This window comes from Xenopus tropicalis, chromosome 4 (assembly GCF_000004195.4).
Source record: "Xenopus tropicalis strain Nigerian chromosome 4, UCB_Xtro_10.0, whole genome shotgun sequence".
NCBI classification, from domain to species: domain Eukaryota; kingdom Metazoa; phylum Chordata; class Amphibia; order Anura; family Pipidae; genus Xenopus; species Xenopus tropicalis.
Window position 1 is genome coordinate 96,771,693 of NC_030680.2, and position 23,723 is coordinate 96,795,415.

The window sequence follows — 23,723 nt, forward strand, 5'->3', positions numbered from 1 at the left end:
TTTATCCTACAATTTCAGTCTGAATCTTAGTTTTAGATTGTTGCATTTAAACATACGATTGTATCCAAACATTCCCCAGAAGACTAAAATCTGAACATGTATGGCCACCTTTAGTGTAGCTCTGTAACTGCATGAATGCTAAATTGTGGGAGTATATGACTGGATATTTTTACCGGAGTTCTTGGAAAACTAGGGGTCTCTTTGGGCTCTGGCACACTGGGAGATTAGTCGCCCACGACAAGGGAGATTTTAATCTAATTTCTAATCTCCCGGAAATGCCATCCCACCGGCGTATGCAGCGCTGCAATTTCCCCGAAATCGCGGAAGTTGCCTTGAGAGGAACTGGCGTATGCCATCCCACCGGTGATTTAAATTTTTTACATCATTTTGTACATTGCCGGTGGGATGGCATTTCGGGGAGATTAGTCGCCTGCGACAAGGGAGATTTGTCGCAGGCGACAAATACCTCATTGTGTAAGAAAGTGCAGTGTAGGGAATTATAAGAGTTTGGGTTATATTTAGTTCATAGGATGTTCCATGTCTGCCATGTGGATATTATTAATGGATTGTCTAGTAAGTCCTATGGTAGTTCATGTTTATGTATATGAAGTGTGTTTATTAAGTTTAGGGGACTGACAAAACATGTATCTATGTTTAGTATCATGTAATTTGATGTGGAGTTCAGTCAGGTCTATAATGTTTGCCCAAAAAAGCCTCACGCCCTTAGAGTAATCACCTGCAAGAACTCTAAAACATAAACATTATTTTTTTAACTTTTAAATAGAAAAAATGTTCCTAAGGATTCTTACCTGATAAAAAGCTGGAGATGCTTTTGTCCCAGTGTATTGTTTGTTTTCCAGCACTGAGTGTATAATACCTTGCCTTCTTATGTTCAAAATGACAGATTTCTTGGGACAGGCCCATTCATGAGCTCTTTGCCCTGGTCAGCCCAGGCAGTTATCTGATGCACTGTAAACTCAGTTAAAGTATTGCACATGCATCAAATGGCACAATTTGTTAAAGCACATTGCAAGGTTCACTTACAAATGCAAAGTGCAAAATGCAAACACAGATCCAATTTGCTGTTTTCTTTACCCATAATGCAGAACTGTCTTCTAGAGCTCTGCCATAATAGCATATGCGACTACCTCTGCACAATTTACCATTGCAAATTCAAACTAGCATTGTCTTTGGTGCACCTAGCAGTGCACGGTTCTCTTACTGAATCCCACAAATGTGACATAAAAAAAATGTTATGTATGATTCACTGGTCAGTGAGTCAGTTGTGTGAATAGGTGCAACACACTAAAAAAACATGGAAATACCATCTCCTCCAGGCATGTTCCAGGGCTCCCTTGCATTCTTGTGCCCTTTACTTTAGACTTCACTAGAGCATTTGCATTACTACATAGGATTTAAGGAACCTGTATAAGAGTAACATTAAGCACAAACAGATTTCTGTCTATTTTAGCCCTTTGCACTTGTATTTGCATTCATAAATAAGCTTTTTGTGAGACTATGTAATTAAGGTGCTGGACAGGAAGTACCCTAAGGAAGACAAATAAAATATTTATTTTCTATAAGATGATTGTGGAAATGGATTGACTATGTTGTTTAATGGAGGCAGCCACAGTGGTCAGCAGTTAATTTTAAGTGTTATGTAAGAAAGCTATTTTCATTTAATAGTTTTAAAAGTCAAAGCTCAAAGATTTCCGTGATAAGAGGAACCACACAGTTTAGAAGCAAATCAGTAAAATGTGTTGGTTGCAAGTATAGGTAACATTACTGATTGTTATAGAAGCTGATAAAGACAAGACAGCTGAGCAGATCAAATAATACCAACTGAAACAGGAAAAAATCTCGATCATCCACGTAGTATCAAGTACCAGAAAACTAATAAACGCAATCATCTGTGGCAGTCTGCTTTAAAGCCCTGGAAATATATAGTTTCTAAATTAAGCCCCTGGTGTACAATAGTTTTTGTAGGAACTATTTTTATAGTACCTGGCATTAAATATTTAGCCAATGCTGTGTGCAATCTAGTAACATAGTAAGTTAGGTTAAAAAAGACACATGTCCATTGAGATTTTATGCCAGAGGGGGGAAAATCCTTCCTGACTACAAGATGGAAATTGGACCAGTCCATAGATCAGATTTGTACATGTAACCATTTCTTGGCACACTCACTTATTTGGGCTGTATATTTGCTTAAAACAGGAGATTTTTTGTTTTTTTTCTCTTTGCAAATGTGAAAGATAAACACAATTTTATGGATAACTGAATATCCTGCCCTGAGGAACCCTTGCAATCTATCCGCTCCTGGCACAGGTGCCCAATCCCACATAGCAGCCAATCAAGCAATACCTGTCCTCACCAGAGAACACACATTGAGTTTCCACAGAGGACTTTGCAATAACCAGCAGCCCAGCAGACTTCAGACTTTGCAGTCTGAACACACAACAATTGGCACTGGCTACTCACTCTGGATCTCTCTTCCAAAAGCTGGCAAAACAACAGGGGCTCCCTTATAAACTGCTGGGCCTGCCCCTGATTTTTGGCTCCAACCTAGGCCCGCCTTTTCGCTCCCAACAGTGCATTGGGCATCCAGCCAATCGTGTTTCTCCCCAGTCTGTAGCCAGCTGGATGATGTCACAGACAGAAAAACAGGGGGAAGAGTTCTCTGATCCCCTACATATAGACAGTTATTTTTAATAACCCTGTGCTTCCCCTGTGGGATACCCCAAAATCACTGATACCCCTTTTTATGTACCTAAAGGTGGCCATACATCTTAAGATCCGCTCATTAGGAGAGATTGCCAAACAAGCGGATCTTCTTCTGATATGCCCACCTAAGGTGGGCAATATCGGGCAAATCTAATCGTTTGCCCTAGGGCTAAACAATCAAATTACAACGCAAGACACAGGAGCCATTGGACCAAGGACTACATCAATGAGCTGTTGTGGTCCCCAATCCGATGGGAAAATTAAACCTGCCCAATTGACACTTGGCCAATTTTCGGCCAAATATTGATCACAAAGGCCCCATACATGAGCACATAAGGTGCCAAATCACTCTAAAGGACTCAAATGGCAGCTGAATTCTGCGTGTGTTTGGCCAGGTTTGAGCAATGGGGACCGGACGCGCAGAAACTCTCCCCACAGATCCATATGACTTAAGTGGTGCGCTAAAGGTGCGGGTGCACGCATGCGCGATCGAAGTAGGCGGGCGGCAGAACGGGGGCGGCCATGGGGCGCCAAATACAGAAATCCGGCCCTGCCCTCAGGGTTCTGTACTGGGTCCACTTTTGTTTAACTTGTTCATAAATGACTTAGGGGAGGGTATTATAAGCAATGTATCAGTGTTTGCAGATGACACAAAACTCTGCAGACCAGTCAATTCTATCCAGGGTGTGGCATCCTTGCAGCAGGATCTTGACCAATTGGCAATCTGGGCAGCTAAGTGGCAGATGAGATTTAATGTGGATAAATGTAAGGTCATTTACCTGGGATGTAAACATATGCAAGCCACTTATACCCTTAATGGGACTGCACTAGGCAAATCCATAATGAAGAAGGGCCTTGCAGTCCTTATAGATAATAAACTTGGCTGTAGCAAGCAATGCCAGGCAGCAGCTGCAAGGGCAAACAAGGTTTTGAGAGGGCACCCACTCCGTTTAGAAGAAGGGAGGTTCCATTTAAATATTCGGAAAGGATTATTTACTGTGAGAGCTGTGAAGTTGTGGAATTCCCTCCCCGAATCAGTTGTGCTGGCTGATACATTATATAGCTTTAAGAAGGGGCTGGATGGATTCTTAGCAAGTGAGGGAATACAGGGTTATGGTAGATAGCTCTTAGTACAAGTTGATCCAGGGACTGGTCTGATTGCCATCTTGGAGTCAGGAAGGAATTTTTTCCCCTCTGCGGCAAATTAGAGAGGCTTCAACTAGAAGTTAGGCAGGTTATATATAGGCATTATGGTTGAACATGATGGACGTATGTCTTTTTTCAACATAACTTACTATTTATGAATTGCTGGGGCTGCTGTTTCTTAAAAAAAACTGTGGCCACTATGTTATGAAATCCTAGTGCTACTATGCCAAAGAAAGTCAGAGCTCTTCTATGCATGCAGGCAACAGGGCTCTCCTATACTAGGGGTTGCTGGGAGTTATATAGCCATATAATGCTGGAAAGTTACTGTGACATTTATTTTCTAGAAGCCACAGAATAAGTTATATAGCCATATAATGCTGGAAAGTTACTGTGACATTTATTTTCTAGGAGCCACAGTATACATGTTCATACATATACTGTGGCTTCTAGAAAATAAATGTCACAGTAACTTTCCAGCATTATATGGCTATATTATATCAAGTCACATGTAGATTTACAATGTTGTAAAAGCAAAAGAGGTTTGTGCTAGAATGGGCATGGCATTCAATAGAGGGCATGACATATGCAAAACTGTACATATTCAGGTCTCCAAATTCTGCATATTGCTATAACATCAGATGTTGTTCAATGACACACAGAGCTACTTGTAGTCAGCTACTTGTCACAGCTACAAAATAGACAATTGATGATTACTGATAATTGTCTCTACTTGTGAGGCAATTCCCAGTATTGTCTATGGCAGGGTATTTTCTGGTGTTTAATAGCTATGACCAAGTTGCTCCATGTGTCAGCCCTTACAAATTGGTGTGGCTACTATTGGTAGGTGTTTCTATAAAATGTGGCTGTTTTTAACTTGGTGTTGGTGCAGTCAAGGGGTTGAACAAAGAATGTGATGTAGTGCATGTAAAATGTTTGGGAGCCACTACCACCCAAATACTGTAAGCATCACATACTTTATAACTCATCTATCTGTGGGCCAAACTGAGCTGATCTGAGTTGTAGACAAGGTTCATAGCCCTGTGAGATCCTCAGTTAGATACTACTTTGTGTCTGTTTTGTGGGAAACTAGTAAATGTGCAACCAAAAGGGTACAAAGTATGCTGTGAGAATAAGCAAAGCACCAAATCATGGCCAAAGTTAGAGGAGGCAGTGCCCCAAAAGAAATCTAGGCTGTACATTTTTCAGCATTTGTGGTACCAAGGCTCCCAACTCTACTGCCCAGTGTTTAAACCCTAGAGCAAATGTATGTGCATTGCACTCACTCTGTGCCGCTGGTGCCCTGTGTAAGCATGCAAGCCATCAGTGAAATAACAACAGCAGTACAGGAGCAATGAAAATATATTTGCTAACTTGGCAAGCAAATAAAAAGATATTTATAGATAACATTAACTAGAAAAGGTCATATGAGAGATATTCAATTATATAATGGATTTGGCTGATCTTCTTAATGTAAAAAATATTACTGCCAGATTTGGGGGGAAATTAAATTATACTGACATGGAAGGAAAAGAGCAGCTGACAGATGATATCATATCTTATTTTGTTCTTTACACATAAATTATATAGCAAGCATTAAAAACCCTCTATTTAAATGTACAGGTCTGGGGAGGGGGGGGGTAAACATAGGCCTCATGTTGATCTGAACATCTTACTCAATAAATAAACATCTTACTCACTAAATTAATTATTGCTCCTAGCAAATTAACTGCCAATAATGCTATTATTTTGTCCTTAAAAACTATTATGGTGGGGTGGATTATGGGTTGTGCCAAAGCCTTTGAGCCTATTGACCAACAAATCATTTCTTTGTTTATGGATGCAAAAGGTAGCCAGTCACAGAAAGCACTTACATTGCAATTAGCTAAAAATTTCTAAGCCACAGTTTATTTATTGTTTTTGGACAGGATTCTGATTAAATCTAGAAGTCGCATTTGTAATCCAAAGATCAGAACAAATTCTCTATCCACATTCAACTACTATTAAGTATTGTAAAATGAAACTTCCATTCTGTATCCCAGCCTTTATACTGAGTTATACTTTTTGGTTCCCCTCATGTAGGTGAGTTTGGAGCAGGATAGAGACACAAGGGCTTTTTGACTAACACAGCACCTAAATTGCCAGCAGCAACCAACCATAAATTAGCTTTAAACTGAGTACTACAAGTTAGAAAGTAAAAACAAAGATCTGATTGGTTTCTAAGGGTAACCCAACAAATGCAATTTAGTACCTATATTTGTAAATATAGTGAAGGGCTGAAGCAATTTGGTAGTGTTGAATGCTGGTTTTGTTCAAATACAATCATGGGGCACAACTCACTGGGGTACACACCTGTACTGTAGCCTTACTTTTCTAGATCATGGCACCTCAAGTAGGTAATAACAAAAAGAGGTAAAATGTGTCTGGCAAAATGCCTTGCTTTTTGTAACCATAACTTATAATGTAACTAGAGTACTCCATAAAGCTTTGCCCATTTATGAATGACAGATATTCATCTATTCTCCCAGAGTAACTGGCATTTATTGAAGTACATCATCTAACAGCTCTTGCGGTTGCTGAATTAATGAATGGGACTTTCTAATAATCCCTTATGTGTGTGATGGTAGTATTTCCTTGTAATAAAATATTAACACCAAAGACCTTCCATTTATTAACACCCATGGGATGGTGCTAGTCAGTCTTGCTATATTATGTTATATCTATATGGTATCTATTAATAAAATCAGATCTTGAACATATTCACCCTTCAAATGAACAGAAAATGTGCAAATAGCCCAGTAACATAGATATATGTTGTATTAAAGGAGAAGGAAAGGTAAAAACTAAGTAAGCTTTATCAGAAAGGTCTATGTAAATACAGCCATAAGCACTCACAGAACCGCTGCACTGACTTCTCTGTAAAAAGATTAGTTGTGTCTGTAATTCCTGTGCCAGAGACACGCAGCTTTCAGCTTCCTGCTCTCTCCTGCTCCCCCCTCCCTCAAGAATGCTAAGAACTCACTCCCCCCCTTAGGAATGTGGAACTGAGCCAATCAGCAGGAAGCTGACTCATAGGGGCACATTTACTAATCCACGAATGGACCGAAAGCGTCCGAATGCGTTTCTTCGTAATGATCGAAATGTATGCGACTTTTTCATCGCCGTCGCGACTTTTTCATATGTCCCCCGATTTTTTTGTCGCCGTTACAACTTTATCGTATATTTTCCGTGACTTTTTCGTCGCCGTCACGAAAAAATCGGATTGCTTTTTCTCCAATTTACAATTGCTCAATACGAAAAAATCGCGACGGCAATGCAAAAATCGCGCAAAATACGATAAAGTCGTGACGGCGACAAAAAAATCGCGCAAAATACGAAAAAAACGCGACGGGGACAAAAAAGTCTCAAAATTTTCGTTTCCAATCCGATTTTTTCCCATTCGGATTCGTGGATTCGTAAATCTGCCCCATAGTCTTAATAACTGAGCATGTTCACTTGGTCCCGGTGTCTGTGCAGGAGTGAGGCATTATGGGAACATTCTTTACACAGCTCAGCGTTTTTTCTTCCTGTTTGGCTTCAGATCTTCTGAACAGGAGAAATATGGGGAGACTTAAGACTAGGAGCCTGCACCATGGACAGGGTTCAATTATCCTGGTTGAAATACTGGAGGATCTTTGGTAGGCCCTAATTTAGGCAGGCCCTTTCTGAAGCACAGAGCATTTATTCATTACTGCCTCTCCCAGGCTCTGCATGTGTGATATTCTCAGGGAGAACTATAACTTCTTTGGATTTCACACTCTGTTTCTTAAAAAAAAATGTTTTTGATACAAGGTGCCTGGGAAAAAAATGATACAATCATGTAAAAAAAAGACAGTAAAGAGTTAATCTATGGCTATGTTAAGGGGTTAGAGAAAATACAGATACTAAATGTATTACAACAGCTAAACAGGATAATTCAGGCAGGCTGTTAATTATATAGGGCTGGCAGGGTGAGTGTCTCAGGAACAATTTACAAAGTGTAAATGGGAGAGAAACAGGAAATGCATCAACATAAAACATAATTCAATCGAGGCTTATACACAGCACAGGGATAGAGAGGTATGGTTTCTTTAATGCACACTGTATGTCCTATCCACTGCATTGCTCTGCGTGCCTCCTCTGCAATTTCCTGTGCTTTGGCACAGCCTGTACTGATAAATGACACATAAACACAACACACAGGAAAATACAGCTGCATACATAGCATTAGCATAGTTTGCCTTCAAGGAAGCGGTGGCAGCTGTTGCTGCAATATTTAGTAAATATTTTAAACTTTAAAAAAAATGGTATCCTGTAGTATAGTGGGCAAATTAATACTGCAAACAGAACCTATGTTAAGCAATTACATTGGAATAATAAATCTTAGTCATGAGGAGATCTTTGTTTTTCTCAGCAAGAGAAAAAACATTAAAGGCTCTTGTTGGTGGGACCTTTCAGTGGTGGGTAGTTACAAACTATTTTGTGGTTACTAAAGTCGTCTATGTTTCCAAAATGCAAAATGCTCATTCTCTGAAATAAGGTACAAATTGCCAAACACAGAGATTGCCCCTTGAAATTATTTTTTAGTAGACTTAAGGTATGAAGATCCATATTACAGAAAGGTCCCTTACATGGAAATCCCCAAGCATTCCGGATAATAGATCCTATACCTGTATATAAAAAAATCATATTGCATTATAAATTTAAAAATGTGTTTGTGAGGTAAATAGCAGCTAACCCCAAAAGGATGACATACACGCAGTACAGGTATAGGATTTATCATCAATGCTTGGGATCTGGGGTTTTCATGCAGCTTAGTTAGAATCAAGTACAAGGAACTATTTTATTATTACATAATACAAATATTAAAAATGATAATGATTTGTTTGTTATGGACATTTTAGAAAATGGCCTTCCTGTAATTAAGAGCTTACTGGTTAACAGGTTTCCAGATAAGGAATCCCATACTTGTATTTTTCCATTCTTTGCCTTTGCCTTGCTATTGTAGTGTCAATTGTATTGGTATATAGATTTTTATATTTTCCAGACTGTTGGTAAAGAACACAGTTATTTGCTAATGCAAATGGAACATGGAGTCTCGCCTACAGATCTGCTGCATGTGACTAGCATATGAGTTTAGAATGGAATTTTGGAGGCTGTCAAATGAATAAATTGCAACTTAACTGGGGCTGTCACTTTGAGAGCAAAGAACAAGCCAGAATTAGGTACCTTTTACTGGTGGAAAACTGTCACTGCTAGGAATGCTGATTTCTTTAACTAATTCAACCTTAGAACATTTTGCACATCCAGTTCCCAACAAATCTATTTATTGAAATACTCTGTGAAATAAAGTCTTCTGTGTCACTGCAAAATGAAGGTAAGGGGGGCAAAGATTACGTTATTCTGATTTCTAGCACGTGGATAGTTCCATGGGGAATGATGCTGCAAAGCTTGAAAATGCACCTCCTCTAGGTCACGTATTTTCTTGACAGAGACATTCTGTACTCTTTAATGGTCTGAAAGATTTCTGCACAATTGTCATTTAGAACAAAGATCTTCAGTCTGGAACAACCTGCACCAGAATATGTTTTAAGACCAGTCTGAGAATAATTTAAATGCTTCACATTAAAAGTTCACAAAGAACTAAGCTATACTGCCACATAAAAACTAGTGTATAGAATAGGATACAAAAAACAAAAAAAAAATCACCAGAATATAATCTGGAAACTAAATGTATTTCAAAAGAGAAACTGCCCTAATTTTATAATAAGTAATAATTATTCTATACAACTAAAATGGTATTAAAGAGGGGTAAATTGTCATCTGCACAGAACAATCCCAATAAAGAGCATAGAGTGTCAACAGAACAAGGGGCTGATTTATTAATGATGTTAACTGCTTGTTTAAAAAAAATGATCCTGTCAGTTTCATCAAGCTCTTTTCTTTTTACAAAAGAGCTTTCCTGAATCAGTAATCTCCCCAGTAACGTTTTAATATTAAAGGAGAAGGAAAGGTAATTACTTAATTAGTATCTCACTCTTGAACCAAAACTAGGGCTACTTCAGTGGCTTATCTTTTTACATAATGCTTTATTAAATTCTGGGGATAATCAGTTTATTGGGGTGTTAGAGATCAGTGCTACTGTCAAGCTTTAAGCATTAGAGGGTGCAAGAACATGCCCCTTAATGCTCACTTACAGAGCACTAAGTGCCAGACCAAAAATCCAGCGCTCAGAGAACAGCGTACATTGAATGATGTCCAAGGTAGGGGTTAGGAAGGGAGATGCCTACATGCTCCCCCCTGCCTGCCCCTCACTAGTACAGCACTGAATAATGCAGTCAATGCTGTATTAGTGAAGGGAATAGCAGGTCTCTATAACCAAAAACAGAGCACAGAGGCCTGAGGCTATTTACCTATTGCAGACATTTTTTGCACATTAAATGGTGCATTGTAAATGAATCCTATGAACTGCTGATTCATGCACATATATGTGAAAATAAGGTTCTAGTCATGTGATCAGCTATAGGTACCCAAACCTATAACCAACCCACAGTGCAAGCTTACATACACAACAGAACAATGTTGCCATTTTGTAGCTATAGCACCAATTCTTATTTATAACAGAAAACACACATTTTTTGCAACTGTGTTATGGTTCCTTTTATGTGCATTCATCTATTTCATAGATTGTAAGCTCTTTTGGGATGAGCTCTCTTTACCTTTTGTATTGGTTATTTGTTGCTTTTGTAGTTATTCTTGTATATTCCGTGTATATACCCATTTATTGTACAACACTGCAGAATATGTTGCCATTTTTTAAATAATAACTAATAATAATAATAAATTGTATTCTTCTTATTAATATTATTATTGTTGTATGTCAGTAGGGGCTACCTCAGTCAGTTCACACCTTCTTCCACTGTCACCAGGATACATGAAATGATATTACAGGCCCACTCACTGTACACTTATCTGTAACAGGTGTGAATCCTTCAGCCAACCCATAGTTATGATATTTATGCAATACTCGAATGAGGATTTTTGAAATCCTTATCCTTATACAAATCATATCCAAATACACACACAATTTTACGTAAAAGCACATAGACCCCTATAAAATTTGCTGACAGTTAAAGGGGTTTCCTAAATTGAGAAGGATCTGGGAATTTTTGTAGATAACAATTTGTCTAATTTCAGGCAGTGTCATTCTGTGGCTACTAAAGCAAATAAAGTGCTGTCGTGTATAAAAAGGACATTTGCTCAAGGCATAAAAACATAATTTTGCCCCTTTATAGGTCCCTGGTAAGGCCTCACCTTGAGTATACGGTGCAGTTTTGGGCTCCAGTCCTTAAGAAGGATATTAATGAGCTGGAGAGAGTGCAAAGACATGCATACAAACGTGATACCAAAATCTGATGTGTAAACTACAGGAAAGGACTGCTATCTGACACAACACGCTTGTCAGAAGGGAACACTGCATGCTGTGTCTTAATCTGGTGAGATAAAATCTGACGGTGTCTGACAGTCTTTTTTTTTCTTCTTGAAATACATCGACTGTTGGATGTAGACGCAGGAACAAAATACATCATCCAACTTTATCAGATCCAAATTTAAATTACGACCTATGGAGATCAGATTTTTGTAGATCCACTTGCATGGTGCTGCATGTTATGTATGACAAGATGAAATAAAATCTTACCTACAAAATCTGATTAAAATCTCCTGTGGAATTTAGCCCAAGAACTACGAAGTTTGACTGTCAAGGATAGGGTTGTCTCTGGAAAAAGGTGATTGTGATGGATATGATTACTCTGTACAAGTACATTAGAGGGGATTATAGGCAGATTGGGGTTTTTTTTCCCATAAAAACGATCAGCACACCAGAGGCCACCCCTTTAGATTAGAGGAACGGAACATTTGTGCAGCGTAGGTTGGGGAATGCCATTACGAGTGATGTTGTGATGGCAGATTCTGTTAATGCCTTTCCTTTGTTAAGGCATTAGAGTCTGGAGTGCAAGTGGAAGAAAGAAGAAAATGCCTTGTGACTGATGCTCACTAATTTAGAATAAATACATTTTGAAGTCAAAACAATTGGTTTAGAGTAGAGCTCCAAATAAAAGAAAACCTCTTTACTGTAAAACCCCCAGACTTAATTGATAATAATCTCCATACATGTATTTGTTTCCCATTATCCAGCAGCTTTCTGATGGGTTCAAATGACCATTAGGTTCCCCCCCCCAAAAAACAAGAAAACAGTACAATTGAGTGTGTGTTGAACACATGGGGTTTAGCAATGAATTGCAAATTTACATGAAGCTTGCACTCACTTAAATAAATGCCATATAATTCAGCTCAGGTAAATGATTTGGAAAGGCATGTATTTTATAGTACTCTTGCTTTCCAGTTCTGCTTAAGGACATTATATTTAAAAAAACACCATTGTGCACTAACTGACTTAAATAGAACAAATATGATGGAACAAAGAGCTCTTGGAAAATAACCTACAGAATAATAGCTGGCAAACCTCCTTTCTAAATGGGCTGTTAACATTAAACTAAATAAAACTGTTTAAAATGTGTAGGGTGATAATAGTGTTGTTACCTGCAGTTATGTTATTTCTGTCTCTACAGTGTGGGAGCTCTTGTGGGCCTGTCCATAGCAGCTGTGGTACTACTGGCATTTATCATTACTGTGTGTGTTCTCTGCTATCTGTTTATCAGCAACAAACCACACAACAAGCTGGACACCGGTTTGAGCCTACAGACAGCAGGTGAGTTTCCTGTGGATAAAATGCTACATGCATCTAGTTAAGCTTGTAATATTGTCCTGTTGGGCCTATTACAGAAAACAAAGAATAGATTGTCCTTACATTATAAAACCAGGTCTTTGTATTTATCTATTATCTTAATAACCCCCTGTTTGTATTAATGTACAGCGATGCGTACATAAGTAGCGCTTTATAAATAAAGATATACATACATACATACAAGTCACAGTTAATAGTTTAAACTGCAGACTAAGTTTATTAAAGGAAAAGTAACACTAAAAATTTTCAAGTAAAACATCTATTCTACCCTGCCCCAATAATTGCCCTATCCTGCACACCATTATTATTTAGAATTCTTTATTAGAAAATACCTGCTAAAACTTGTCTTCCGGTCATTTTAAATAGGGCGATACGGCGATGCAGGGAAGAATCCACTATGTGACGATCGATTGATTGATCCTAGCCTATCCTAGCTATACAGAAGGAAGGCTAGGATCGATCAATCGATCGTCGCATAGTGGATTCTTCCCTACATCGCTGTATCGCCCAATTTCAAATGACCGGAAGCCAAGTTTTAGCAGGTATTTTCTAATAAAGAATTCAAAATAATAAATGGTGTGCAGGATAGGGCAATTATTGGGGCAGGGTAGAATAGATTTTTTACTTGAAAATTTTTAGTGTTACTTTTCCTTTGAAAGGAAAAACCAAGAGATTTTTTTATATTTACTTTTGAGGGGCTAGACATATTCTTAGTTTCCCGGTGCCCTCAGCCATGTGACCTGTGCTCTGATAAACTTCAGTCATTCTTTACTGCTGCGCTGCAAATTAAAGAGATATCACCCCTCCCTCCCCCCCCCCAGCAGAACAATGGTAAGGTATATATAAGAAAAGCACTCAGTAGTAAAAATCCAAGCCAAGCTTACCCAAATGAAGACTTCTCCAGTTACATTGAGTAGGAGAAACAGCGAAAAACAATTGTCTGGTGCAGTGCTGGCTCTTTCTGATAGCTCAGAATCAGACACAATGACCTAGTCTGGTGATGGCTGCCTACACACCAATATTACAGCTAAAAAAATTCATTTGATTCATTTGTTGGTTCAAAAATAACATTTGAAACGGTATAGTGAATTATTTGCTATGTAAACAGTGTAATTTAGTTTACATGCAGTTAAAACACAATTATAAACAGTGTACAAAGTAAACATTTTTTAGCAATTGGTAGAAAAAAATGATAATTCGTCTATAGGAAAATAAAGATCTGAAGCAGTTTGCACTTGGTTATGGAAACAGCATAGAATGGGTATATACTAATGCATTATATTATAGAAAACAGAGCTCCATTACTTCAGACAAACAGCGAAAATAAACACACAGCATAACCCAGAAAATATGCAACATTAGGGCAAACATTTTATAAATCCTAGATAAGAAAACTGACACATTACAGTTTTGAAGCATCACTATAAGGTAATTTGGTGCATTTGAGGCAAGGGTTAAATATTTAGGTAAAGGGCTGTGTATTTTTAGCTATAATATAGCTGAATAGAAGATAAATTGTAGTTGTAATTTCTGAGTTATCTGAAATAGTTCCTTTACTTCTCTGGCATTTAAATATGTAAGCTGCCCCATGGGATATCATGGGAGATATGCTGCTACTAAATAAAAAAATCCATAACTCTTCCGCTTAGTACACAGTTCACAAACACAAAACAGAAAAGGTATTAGTTTAAAAGCAAGGAATAATGAAGAGAATACAAACCAACATTAAAAAGACAAGAAAAACAATATAATTGCATTATGTAATTCTCTTAAAAACAGTGAAAGGCTGAAGACCAGTTTTATATCTCAGGAAAGTGTAAATAAATGTACTAAAAATGCTACAAGTACATTAGACTTGATAGATAGCAGGGGATCTTGTATGACATAGAAAAGAACAAAGAACCAGAGGCTAACCCTTTAGACTAAAACACTTTCATTTTCACCAGAGTAGGTGGTTTTTCACGGTGAGGGCAGTGAGGCTGGGGAAAGCTCTTTCTAGTGATGTTGTAATGGCAGATTCTGTTAATGCCTTTTAGAGGGGCTTGGATGAGTTCTTGAACAAGCATAATATCCAAGGATATTGAGATCTTAACACCTACAGTTAGTTTTGTACAGGTATATGTTTGCATATCTATCTATCTACAGGGGGGGGGGGGGGGGCTGAACATAATGTTTAAATGTTGCTCACAGGTAAAAAAGGTTTGGGACTCCTGCCATAAGGAATACTGCTGTTCATTTTAGTTTCCTATTGCATCCAGGTTTCAATTTAATTGAATTTAAATTCAATTTAATGCCACACTGGTTGGCATTCCAGGCAGCAGGGGTGGTGGTGGTGCCTATGGATGCCACATCACTTCTGGTTGACCCTGACACCAAGAAATTGGCTATCTACTAGTTATGTGTGGGTCAAAAAAATCCTCAACCCTCCCCCGACACTAACCTGCCCGCTCCCAACCCTTACCCTACCCGACCTGGCTTCTGGCCTGTATTTATAGAGCTGCGTCTGCCCTGCAATGACGTCACAAAATGGATGGGGCGTGTCAGGCATGTGCATATAACTTAGAGAGCCGAAAGAGGAAGCCGGCAGTGTTAGGTCACGGGTAGAGAGGGTGAGCGCAAGAGCTCAACCGGAATGTGCCCGTGACCCGCAATTTATGTGCCGAGGTTGGCCCGAACCCGCTTGATCACAACCACCTACATTGTGACACACCAAACGTAATATCATCATGCCATGAAGGAAGGAACCTAGGTTCAAAGTCTCATTAAAGGTCTTTCTTGGAAAGTTCCTGGGTGCACTGTAATTCTCTATTAGTGCTGATTAAACAGTTTATGACTCTTTTGTCTGTTACTGACGATTGTGATTGCTACCAGCGCTGACCTTTACCTAAATAATGACCTAGAGACTCTTGAACGCTTTGTATACTGTGTTGGATTTAGACCCTTACAATTTATTAATGATCTTGGACACCAGCTGCCTTAAAGAAGAATATTCTCAATCACCCCAGTGTTTGTTAACATAAATTATCTAGTCTCTCCCAACAGCGCTAACTGCATATATGAGGGATTATGGGGCAAATTTGCTATTAACTTTCCTGACTGTTGGGAAAAATCTCCTGATGGTCAAGCAGTGTTAATAAATGTATACATAAATCAAAGTGGATAAATGTGTTAAAAGGATAGTTCACCTTAAATTAACTTTTAGTTACTTATCTTTTTGTTCAGCAGCTCTCCATTTGGGGATTTCAGAAGGTATCTGGTTGCTAGGGTCCAGTTAACCCTAGTAAACAGACTGGAAGATGAATAGGAAAGGGTCTGAACAGTAAGTTCAATTAATAAATTGGCCCGTGTGTTTATGACACAGAATAGAAGTAATTCCAAAGGCACAAGGTAAAGTACTGAGCAAAAATGTTTTTATGGTTTAACTTCCACTTTAACACATTTACCACAGTCACTACTGACTTAATACATTATTAAATGAAACACTTTTCTAAAAGGTTTTCCAATGATCTGACTGGGGCACAGGCACTTTTTACAAGTGGGATTTATTTCTCTCCCTATTGCTTTAACGTCAAGAGAAAATCACTGGGATCAAAGTTAGATTTAGATTAGAGTTAGATTTTAAACTAAAAACTATTACTTTTACTATACTGTAATAAAAAATTGATTTTTTTTATGTTAGTAGAAGAACTTGCCCATGATGCCAATTACATTACCTACCATTGTCTTTTGGCTAGCTGCCTGAAGTATATTTTGTGAATAAATAAATACAATTGTCAGTTTGAAAATGCTGGCAGGAGGAAGAATGAGAAAGTGTTTTGGATGTAAAACACAGAAAGGGGAATGCAAGCTCTTTTTTAACTGTGGGAGCAGCACCAGGACTGTGGCTCATCTGTTTATAATACCATAAATCTATGGTTTTGCTGTCACCACTGGTTAACACAGGGATTCCCCCAACCTTTTATACCCGTGAGCCACATTTAAATGGAAAAAGTGTTGGGGAGCAACACAAACATGAAAAATGTTCCTGGGGGTGCCAATAAGAGCTATAATTGGCTACTTAATAGCCCCTATGCTGACTTCAAGCCTATAGTAGGATCTGTTTGGCATTATGCAGCCAAAACTTCTTACCAGAAATTAAAAAATGAACACCTGCTTCAAGGCTACTGGGAGCAATTTTTAAAAGCCCAAATGCCACTGTAAAACGAGTTTGATTGGCGTTCAGGGCAAATCCTCAAACGATTTATAAATCGAGAGAGAACAGAAAAAAGCATAATAACATTTATTAGAAATAAAACCCTGCACAATCAACGCACCAGAGGTCACCCCTTTAGATTAGAGGAACGGAGCTTCCATTTGAAGCAGCGCAGGTGGTTTTTCACGGTGAGGGCAGTGAGGTTGGGGAATGCCCTTCCTAGTGATGTGGTAATGGCAGATTCTGTTAATGCCTTTAAGAGGGGCCTGGATGAGTTCTTGATCAATCAGAATATCCAAGGCTATTGTGATACTACAGTTAGTACTAGTGGTTGTATATATAGTTTATGTATGTGAGTGTATAGATTGGTAGGTGTGGGTTAGGTGTGCTGGGTTTACTTGGATGGGTTGAACTTGATGGACACTGGTCTTTTTTCAACCCTATGTAACTATGTAACTATGTAACTACTCACAAAGATGTAGAGTTCAAATAAACATATCAGAAGGAGCTCAGGAGCCTTCTTATCATTTACAGTGGCATTTGGGATTTTAAAAATTGGGATCTGGTGAGTGTTCCATCTTACCAAACTGAGTTGGTGGAGGACATTTATCACAATTCACACTCTTTTTGTTTATTTTTACACCTTGCACTTGGTCTTTAACATATTGCACTATATTGTTTTTGATTTTATGCGCTTCCATCACGTTTTATGAGTAAGTTTGAAGCCCATTCAAAGAGGGTTTTTACAAGAGGAGGCTGCAAGCAACACTTTCAACACCTAATTGAAGGTTCACATTGATTACAGGCAACTTACAGCGCTGAGTATCATTTCTGATTTATATATAATAGGTTTCCCTTTACATTATTAAGCTGGTTGCTTTATTAGATTGCACCTTTTGTTTTAATACACTATGTCAGTGCTGTCCAACTTCTGCGGTGCCGAGGGCCGGAATTTCTTGCGCATACATGGTGGAGGGCCGCTAATGGAAGCCAGTTTTGACCACTCCCCCCTTTTAAACCACACCCACTTCAAACCACACCCATTTTATCACAATGGTGATAGTGCAGCAAAAACCCAAATGCTTGGTCCTCACTGCAGGGATATCAACCATCATTCATATGTGAAAAAATTATATTATGTCATATTAAGACATACCCTAAAATCCATATGGCTACTCCTCCCCTGTGGATAGCACAGCAACCCCCAGCATATAATTACACACCTGAGGGACCATTTAATGGCTATTTCCAACTGCTAACAAACTCCCAGAACAAACCCCTGCCAGGTTCACCTCCCACAGGCACCTACTTGTGTGTGCCATACGCTGCCTGCCCTATGATGCCTGTGTCTGCCATATGCTGCCTGTGTGTGCCAAACTCTGCCCGCCCTATGATGCCTGTGTGTGCCATACTCTGCCTGCCCTATGATGCCTGTGTCTGCCATATGCTGCCTGTGTGTGCCATACTCTGCCCTACCCTGCCTGTGTGTGCCATACTCTCCCTGCCCTATGCTGCCTGTGTGTTCAATACCCTCCCTGTCCTATGCTGCCTGTTTGTGCCATATCCTCCCTGCCCTATGCTGCCTGCCCTATGCTGCCTGTTTGTGCCATACCCTCCCTGCCCTATGCTGCCTATGTGCCATACTCTGCCTACCCTATGCTGCCTACACACAGACAGCATAGTCCAGGCAGTACATACAATGTCTGAGGTGTGAACAGACAAACAATGTGGGTGATTACAGCCTGAGCCTGAGGTGTGAACACTGCAGGGGGTGAACAATGCATAGATTAAAAGGTGTGAACAGTACAGGGGATTACATGTTTAAACAATACAGAGGGTTTACAGCCTGAATCTGAGGTGAGAACCATGCAGGGGGGCAGTTAATCTCAGTACTGAAACCATTTAAAGTTTATACAAGGGTAAGCCATCAAAGCAGCCAGACAGGTGGGGGGCCACACAGAGGGCGGCCGCGGCCCACCAGTTGGACAGCACTGCACTATGTAGTGCCATGGTATATAGGTGAATTGCTACATCAATGATCCAGAAATCCATTATTCAGAAGGCTCTAAATTGTAGCCATTTCCCTTAGATTCCTATGGGACTCTGTTATACAGGTTTGCGTTGGTAATAATTAGACAGTACAGGTATTGGAGCTGTTATCAAGAATGCTTGGGGCTTTCTGAATAAGGGATCTTTATTTAATTTGGATTCTATACCTTAAAGCTGGCCATACACGCACCGATAATATCGTACGAAACCCCGTTTTGTACGATATTCGGTTCGTGTATGGCAAGTCGGCGAGTCGACCTATATCGCAGGAGCCTGCTGATATCGGTCGACTCGCCGATCGGCCAGGTTAAAAGATTTTGATCGGGCGCCATAGAAGGCACCTGATCAAAATCTGCCTTCAGGGCTGAATCGGCAGAAGGAGGTAGAAATTCTATTGTTTATACCTCTTTATCTGCCGTTTCAACCCTGAACGGTTAGTGGCCGATTGGTTGCACGAAAGATCGGAAAATATTTGTTTGAGTAGACCTGAACTACAGGGTGCTAAACTATGAAAAAACCCTGTATTTAGAAAATCTCAGGCCGCAAGCATTTTGGATAATAGATTGCTGAACAGAAACATAGTCAGGCCTTCGTCCTGCTGCATTCATAGAAGACGCTTGTATCGCAAAATAGGTCAGGCCGTATCTCCTGGAACTGGATGTTTTATTTTTTAATATTTTTAAAACTACTTTTTGCAAAAAATAAATGTTCCCCTTCCCATAACTCACAAACAACACAATTTATTTCATTTTAATGTATGGATTGATTATGCATGCCTGACTCCCATGCCGCAAAAAGTGTCAATCCTATCTGGGCCCCACTCATATACTTGCATAATATCAATCCTATTGGCTGCCAATTGTTTGCGATTGTTTGTATACAAATGAATGATATAGGGACTGGTCTGTACGCCTGCTGTACTTTCATTTTTTGCAGACTTCTTGGGTTGGTGATGGATATGCTATATCAATGACTCTATTTAACATAATAGATGGGGCTTTGTTTCAAGCAAACAATAGATGGCTAAACACTGCTTTGCTGATTTTAATGTCTATGGTGATATAGTTGCAGGACTGAATCTGATAGGATGAAACCTGATATAAGTATTTGAAAATGTTGAAATTGTGTTGCCATTCAAAGCAGTCCTTGAACAGTTATATATAGAGTTCTGATGTCATAGATAGACAGAAGTAAAATAAATTGACATTCAGGATTAGAACTCCTTGACCTGCAATCTGTAATATGTATGACACATTTAGTTCTTTTAGAAACCTTTTTTTATTTTCTCTTTTACTGGACTCAGTAAGGTGCTAAATTGGAGACCTTTCTGCTTTTGTTTAACATCTATTTAGAGAATCTGAATATGCTTAAGAAATAATTCCTCTTGCTCTTGCATGCAATGACAAAAAAGTGTTACTGTTGCTATAAAGCCAATGAGGTTGCAGAATGACAGTACTTCTATAGCAGCTCTCCATCGAACCCATTTTCTCTCAAGCATCTTTATTAAAGAATCACTCTTTTCTTAAGAATATCCGTCATATTTCATTAACATCACTATAAAATGGAACTACTCTACTCCCCAGTTGGAAACATCCAACAGCTTAGGGACAATTTATGACTGCAAGTTCAGTTACGGTGCCTGCCAAATTGGTCGCAGTCAATGTGTAAAAGTGTAAAAAATCTTGTTACTTACCTGGTGCTATTTCCAAGAGTGGTGGAAGCTCCAGGGTTCCCAATGTGGATTAGGATTAATGCAGTAGGCAGAGTGTCCTCGTGTCTAAAGAATCATCATTACAATTACTAAAAAATATGTAATTGTGATGGCAAGCACTGACACAATCTGGACTTTTCATTACATGTGGCCTAGAGCAATCACAAGTGAATTCCATTGGAGCTCACTGTGATGACTTTGCATGCATGGGCAGACACCTGTTGTGGGAACTTGGTGTGTGACAGTATGCTGTGAATAATTTGTGTACCAAGGTGGTACCTTCTGTTATTACTTCAGTAAATCACCTGTTTAAGAACCAGTGGTGGCCAAGATTTGTTATAAAAATGAATGTGTTGGCAGTAATAGTTCATCCTACAGACAAGTATTTCTGCAAGAACCTATCTGAGGTAAGGAGTATTATGTAGCAGTGTCAAAACAAATAGGTAGCAGACCCTTATATGCAGAATTCAACAATGGGTGCACATCTACTAAGGTCCTTCCACTCATGGCACTCCTCGTACTCAAATGGTTACAGGCAGAACTGCATTATACAGGGGAAACACCTTTATTGTGACATTAAAGGCTTTTTAACCATATAATGTAGTGCTACCTCTAACCATTTGAGTATTATGTATTAGTGCCCTACTCTTGAGAGCAACCGCAAAAAGTGTCACCTAAGTATCTATAGTGCTACGTTGTTATCACACATATGGCAAAAAGAATGTTATTGTGGAAAAGGAAAGGAAAAGCAGCACACTAGATATCTTTGTCTTTGTCTTAAGCTGGAACAGTTCAAAATAGATTTTAAATATCGACCATTTCCCATGTGCATTTTGGAAAAGGTTGTACTATAAATGCAATTGTAATGGAAAAAGCAATATCTGTTAACCAGATAGAAAATTATTTCTCAGCTTAAATGAGAAACTGAAGTGCTGCTAAATAAGCTTCAAACACCTGTAGGGACCACATTTTCTTCAGTCCCAAGAGTCCCTGTGTTGCAAAAACTTGTTACACTCCAATTATTTATTAGAAGTGGATTCTTGAGTGTCAGATTCTCTGTTAATAAAACAGATGACATGCTTTTAACCTCTTAACTACTCAGCAATGTTAAATATTATGTGCTTTACAGGCCTGTTAAAACACAGAACACGCCATACATTTGGGCAAGCTAAACACTTTCTTTACTGACAGAAATATATTTAGTGAAAGTCAAGAGAGTGTTTATGAATGTGACACATTTATCAGTGAAGATACTTTTCTCATTGGTCAGAATGTATTTGACTGACCACAGTTTAATTCTATGGAGTGTTAGAGCTCAGTTTCAGCAGGGCCATCATTACAGCTATGTAATAAGTATAGGCATATAATAATCTGTCCCTCAGTGTACAAGTAAAGTGTACTTTGCTCATAAAACTGTCAACTAATAGTAATGTCTTTTTATGTTTTTTTTGTAAGATTCACAAGGATTTACAGTATATATACAGAACATATTAAGTTGTCAAGAGTAAAACACAGATAAACATATTTCTTACACAGCAAAAAGAGGACAGAAGTACATACATTATGAGTGTTGGGCGGAGAAATCCCATTGCACAGCCATGTAATCGTCTGCTAGAAGACATCTCAGCTAGGCAGTACTGTAAATTGTTGAACTGGTTAGGGTTGGAAAGTGGCAGTTCTACAAGCTTAATGGGCAGGTTAAAAAAATATTGAGCATTGCATTTCACATATGTAGCATCTATTATTAGCGTTTTTATATAAAAGCTTTAATTTAAAAGGGTTATAGTACCACCTTGATAGAATCTTAAAATTGATTTCCCACCTGGGAAATGGTACTCTTTTGCCTTTTTTTCTTGGTCACTCATTCAGATGAATTGTGCTTTGTTGCCCATAAACAGACCTGTATGCCACTAGCCTTAGCCAGAGCTAAAATAAGGGGTAGGCAGAAGAGGTTGGGGTTCCCAGTCATAGTGCAGGAGATGCGTGTGCATGTGCGCTACCCTGGCTGGGGGGTGTGCGGTGGTGAGGGGCATGTTGGTCTCTTGCCTTGGGCACCCTCATCTTTAGACTTGTTCTGTCTATTAGAGAGGGAAAGCTGGTAAGTACTTTGTGACTTTTGCAGATAGGCAAGGCCACTATAGGGCTCATTTATTTCCACAGTGGGAAACTTGCACTTTTACCTACAAGTTGCTCCTCCCTATAGTTGTGCTCAGTGCAGCTTATTCCTTCCTGTCTTGCATTCTGAATTGGCACTGCTGCACCTATTGATGAAGGGGAACCTTGGAGCTGCCACCACCTTTGGACCAGTCAGAAGCACTAGGGTACCCTCAGTGCCCAGCATCGATAGGCGCAGCACACTTGCACCTAAAAAAAAGTCCACACGTCAGTCACATGCTGAACACTGGAAGAGATGCTAGACATACTTCAAATATATTCAGCACCATTGCATAAAATTTGCTATGAAACACACATGCAGTTATATCCATTTTGGTGCATTGCTTAAAATTGCAGAAGGTGTAGGGCAATATTGTCAAAAGAATCACCCATTTGTATCTATAATTATGCTGGAATTGTGGGAAAAAAATGGTACACCTGGAAAAAAATGTGGCAATTGTACTCACAATTTGCACTTGATCACTGAACTTGTGGACATGAATGAGCCTTTATAAAAAGTTAGAGGAGATAAAATAAAATGCCATTAAGAAAGTAAAAAACAAAGCATTTAGTTTCAGCATAATTGTTAGTATATTTATTCAGGCCCCCTATTCATTACAGTGTTACAGATAGATACAGAAGATAACATTGTTGCATTAGTTAAAATGCTCTAGTTCATATATGTCAAACACAAGGCCCGGGGGCCAAATCCGGCCCACCTGGCTGTTTTATGTGGCCCTTGGTGAGTGTGTCTGACCATGCAGCCTGATAAATTTCCATTTTCCTCACATAGTAACTAAGACTAAGGGGTATATTTATCATGCTGTGTAAAAAGTGGAGTGAAGCATTACCAGTAATGTTGCCCAAGGCATCCAATCAGTAATCAGATTTCAACAGTAGCAAAGCATCTATTAGCTGCTATGAGC

The 23,723-nt window shown here is 39.0% G+C and overlaps 1 protein-coding gene across 1 annotated transcript in view; it reads left to right on the forward strand.

Annotated features, from left to right (window-relative positions):
• Nucleotides 1–23,723, forward strand: part of shisal2a (shisa like 2A) — a 46,514-nt gene that overhangs the window by 3,664 nt on the left and 19,127 nt on the right. Inside the window, exon 2 of the mRNA XM_018093245.2 lies at nucleotides 12,516–12,655. Coding sequence (XP_017948734.1) covers nucleotides 12,516–12,655 — 140 coding nt within the window. The remainder of the gene's footprint in view (nucleotides 1–12,515; nucleotides 12,656–23,723) is intronic.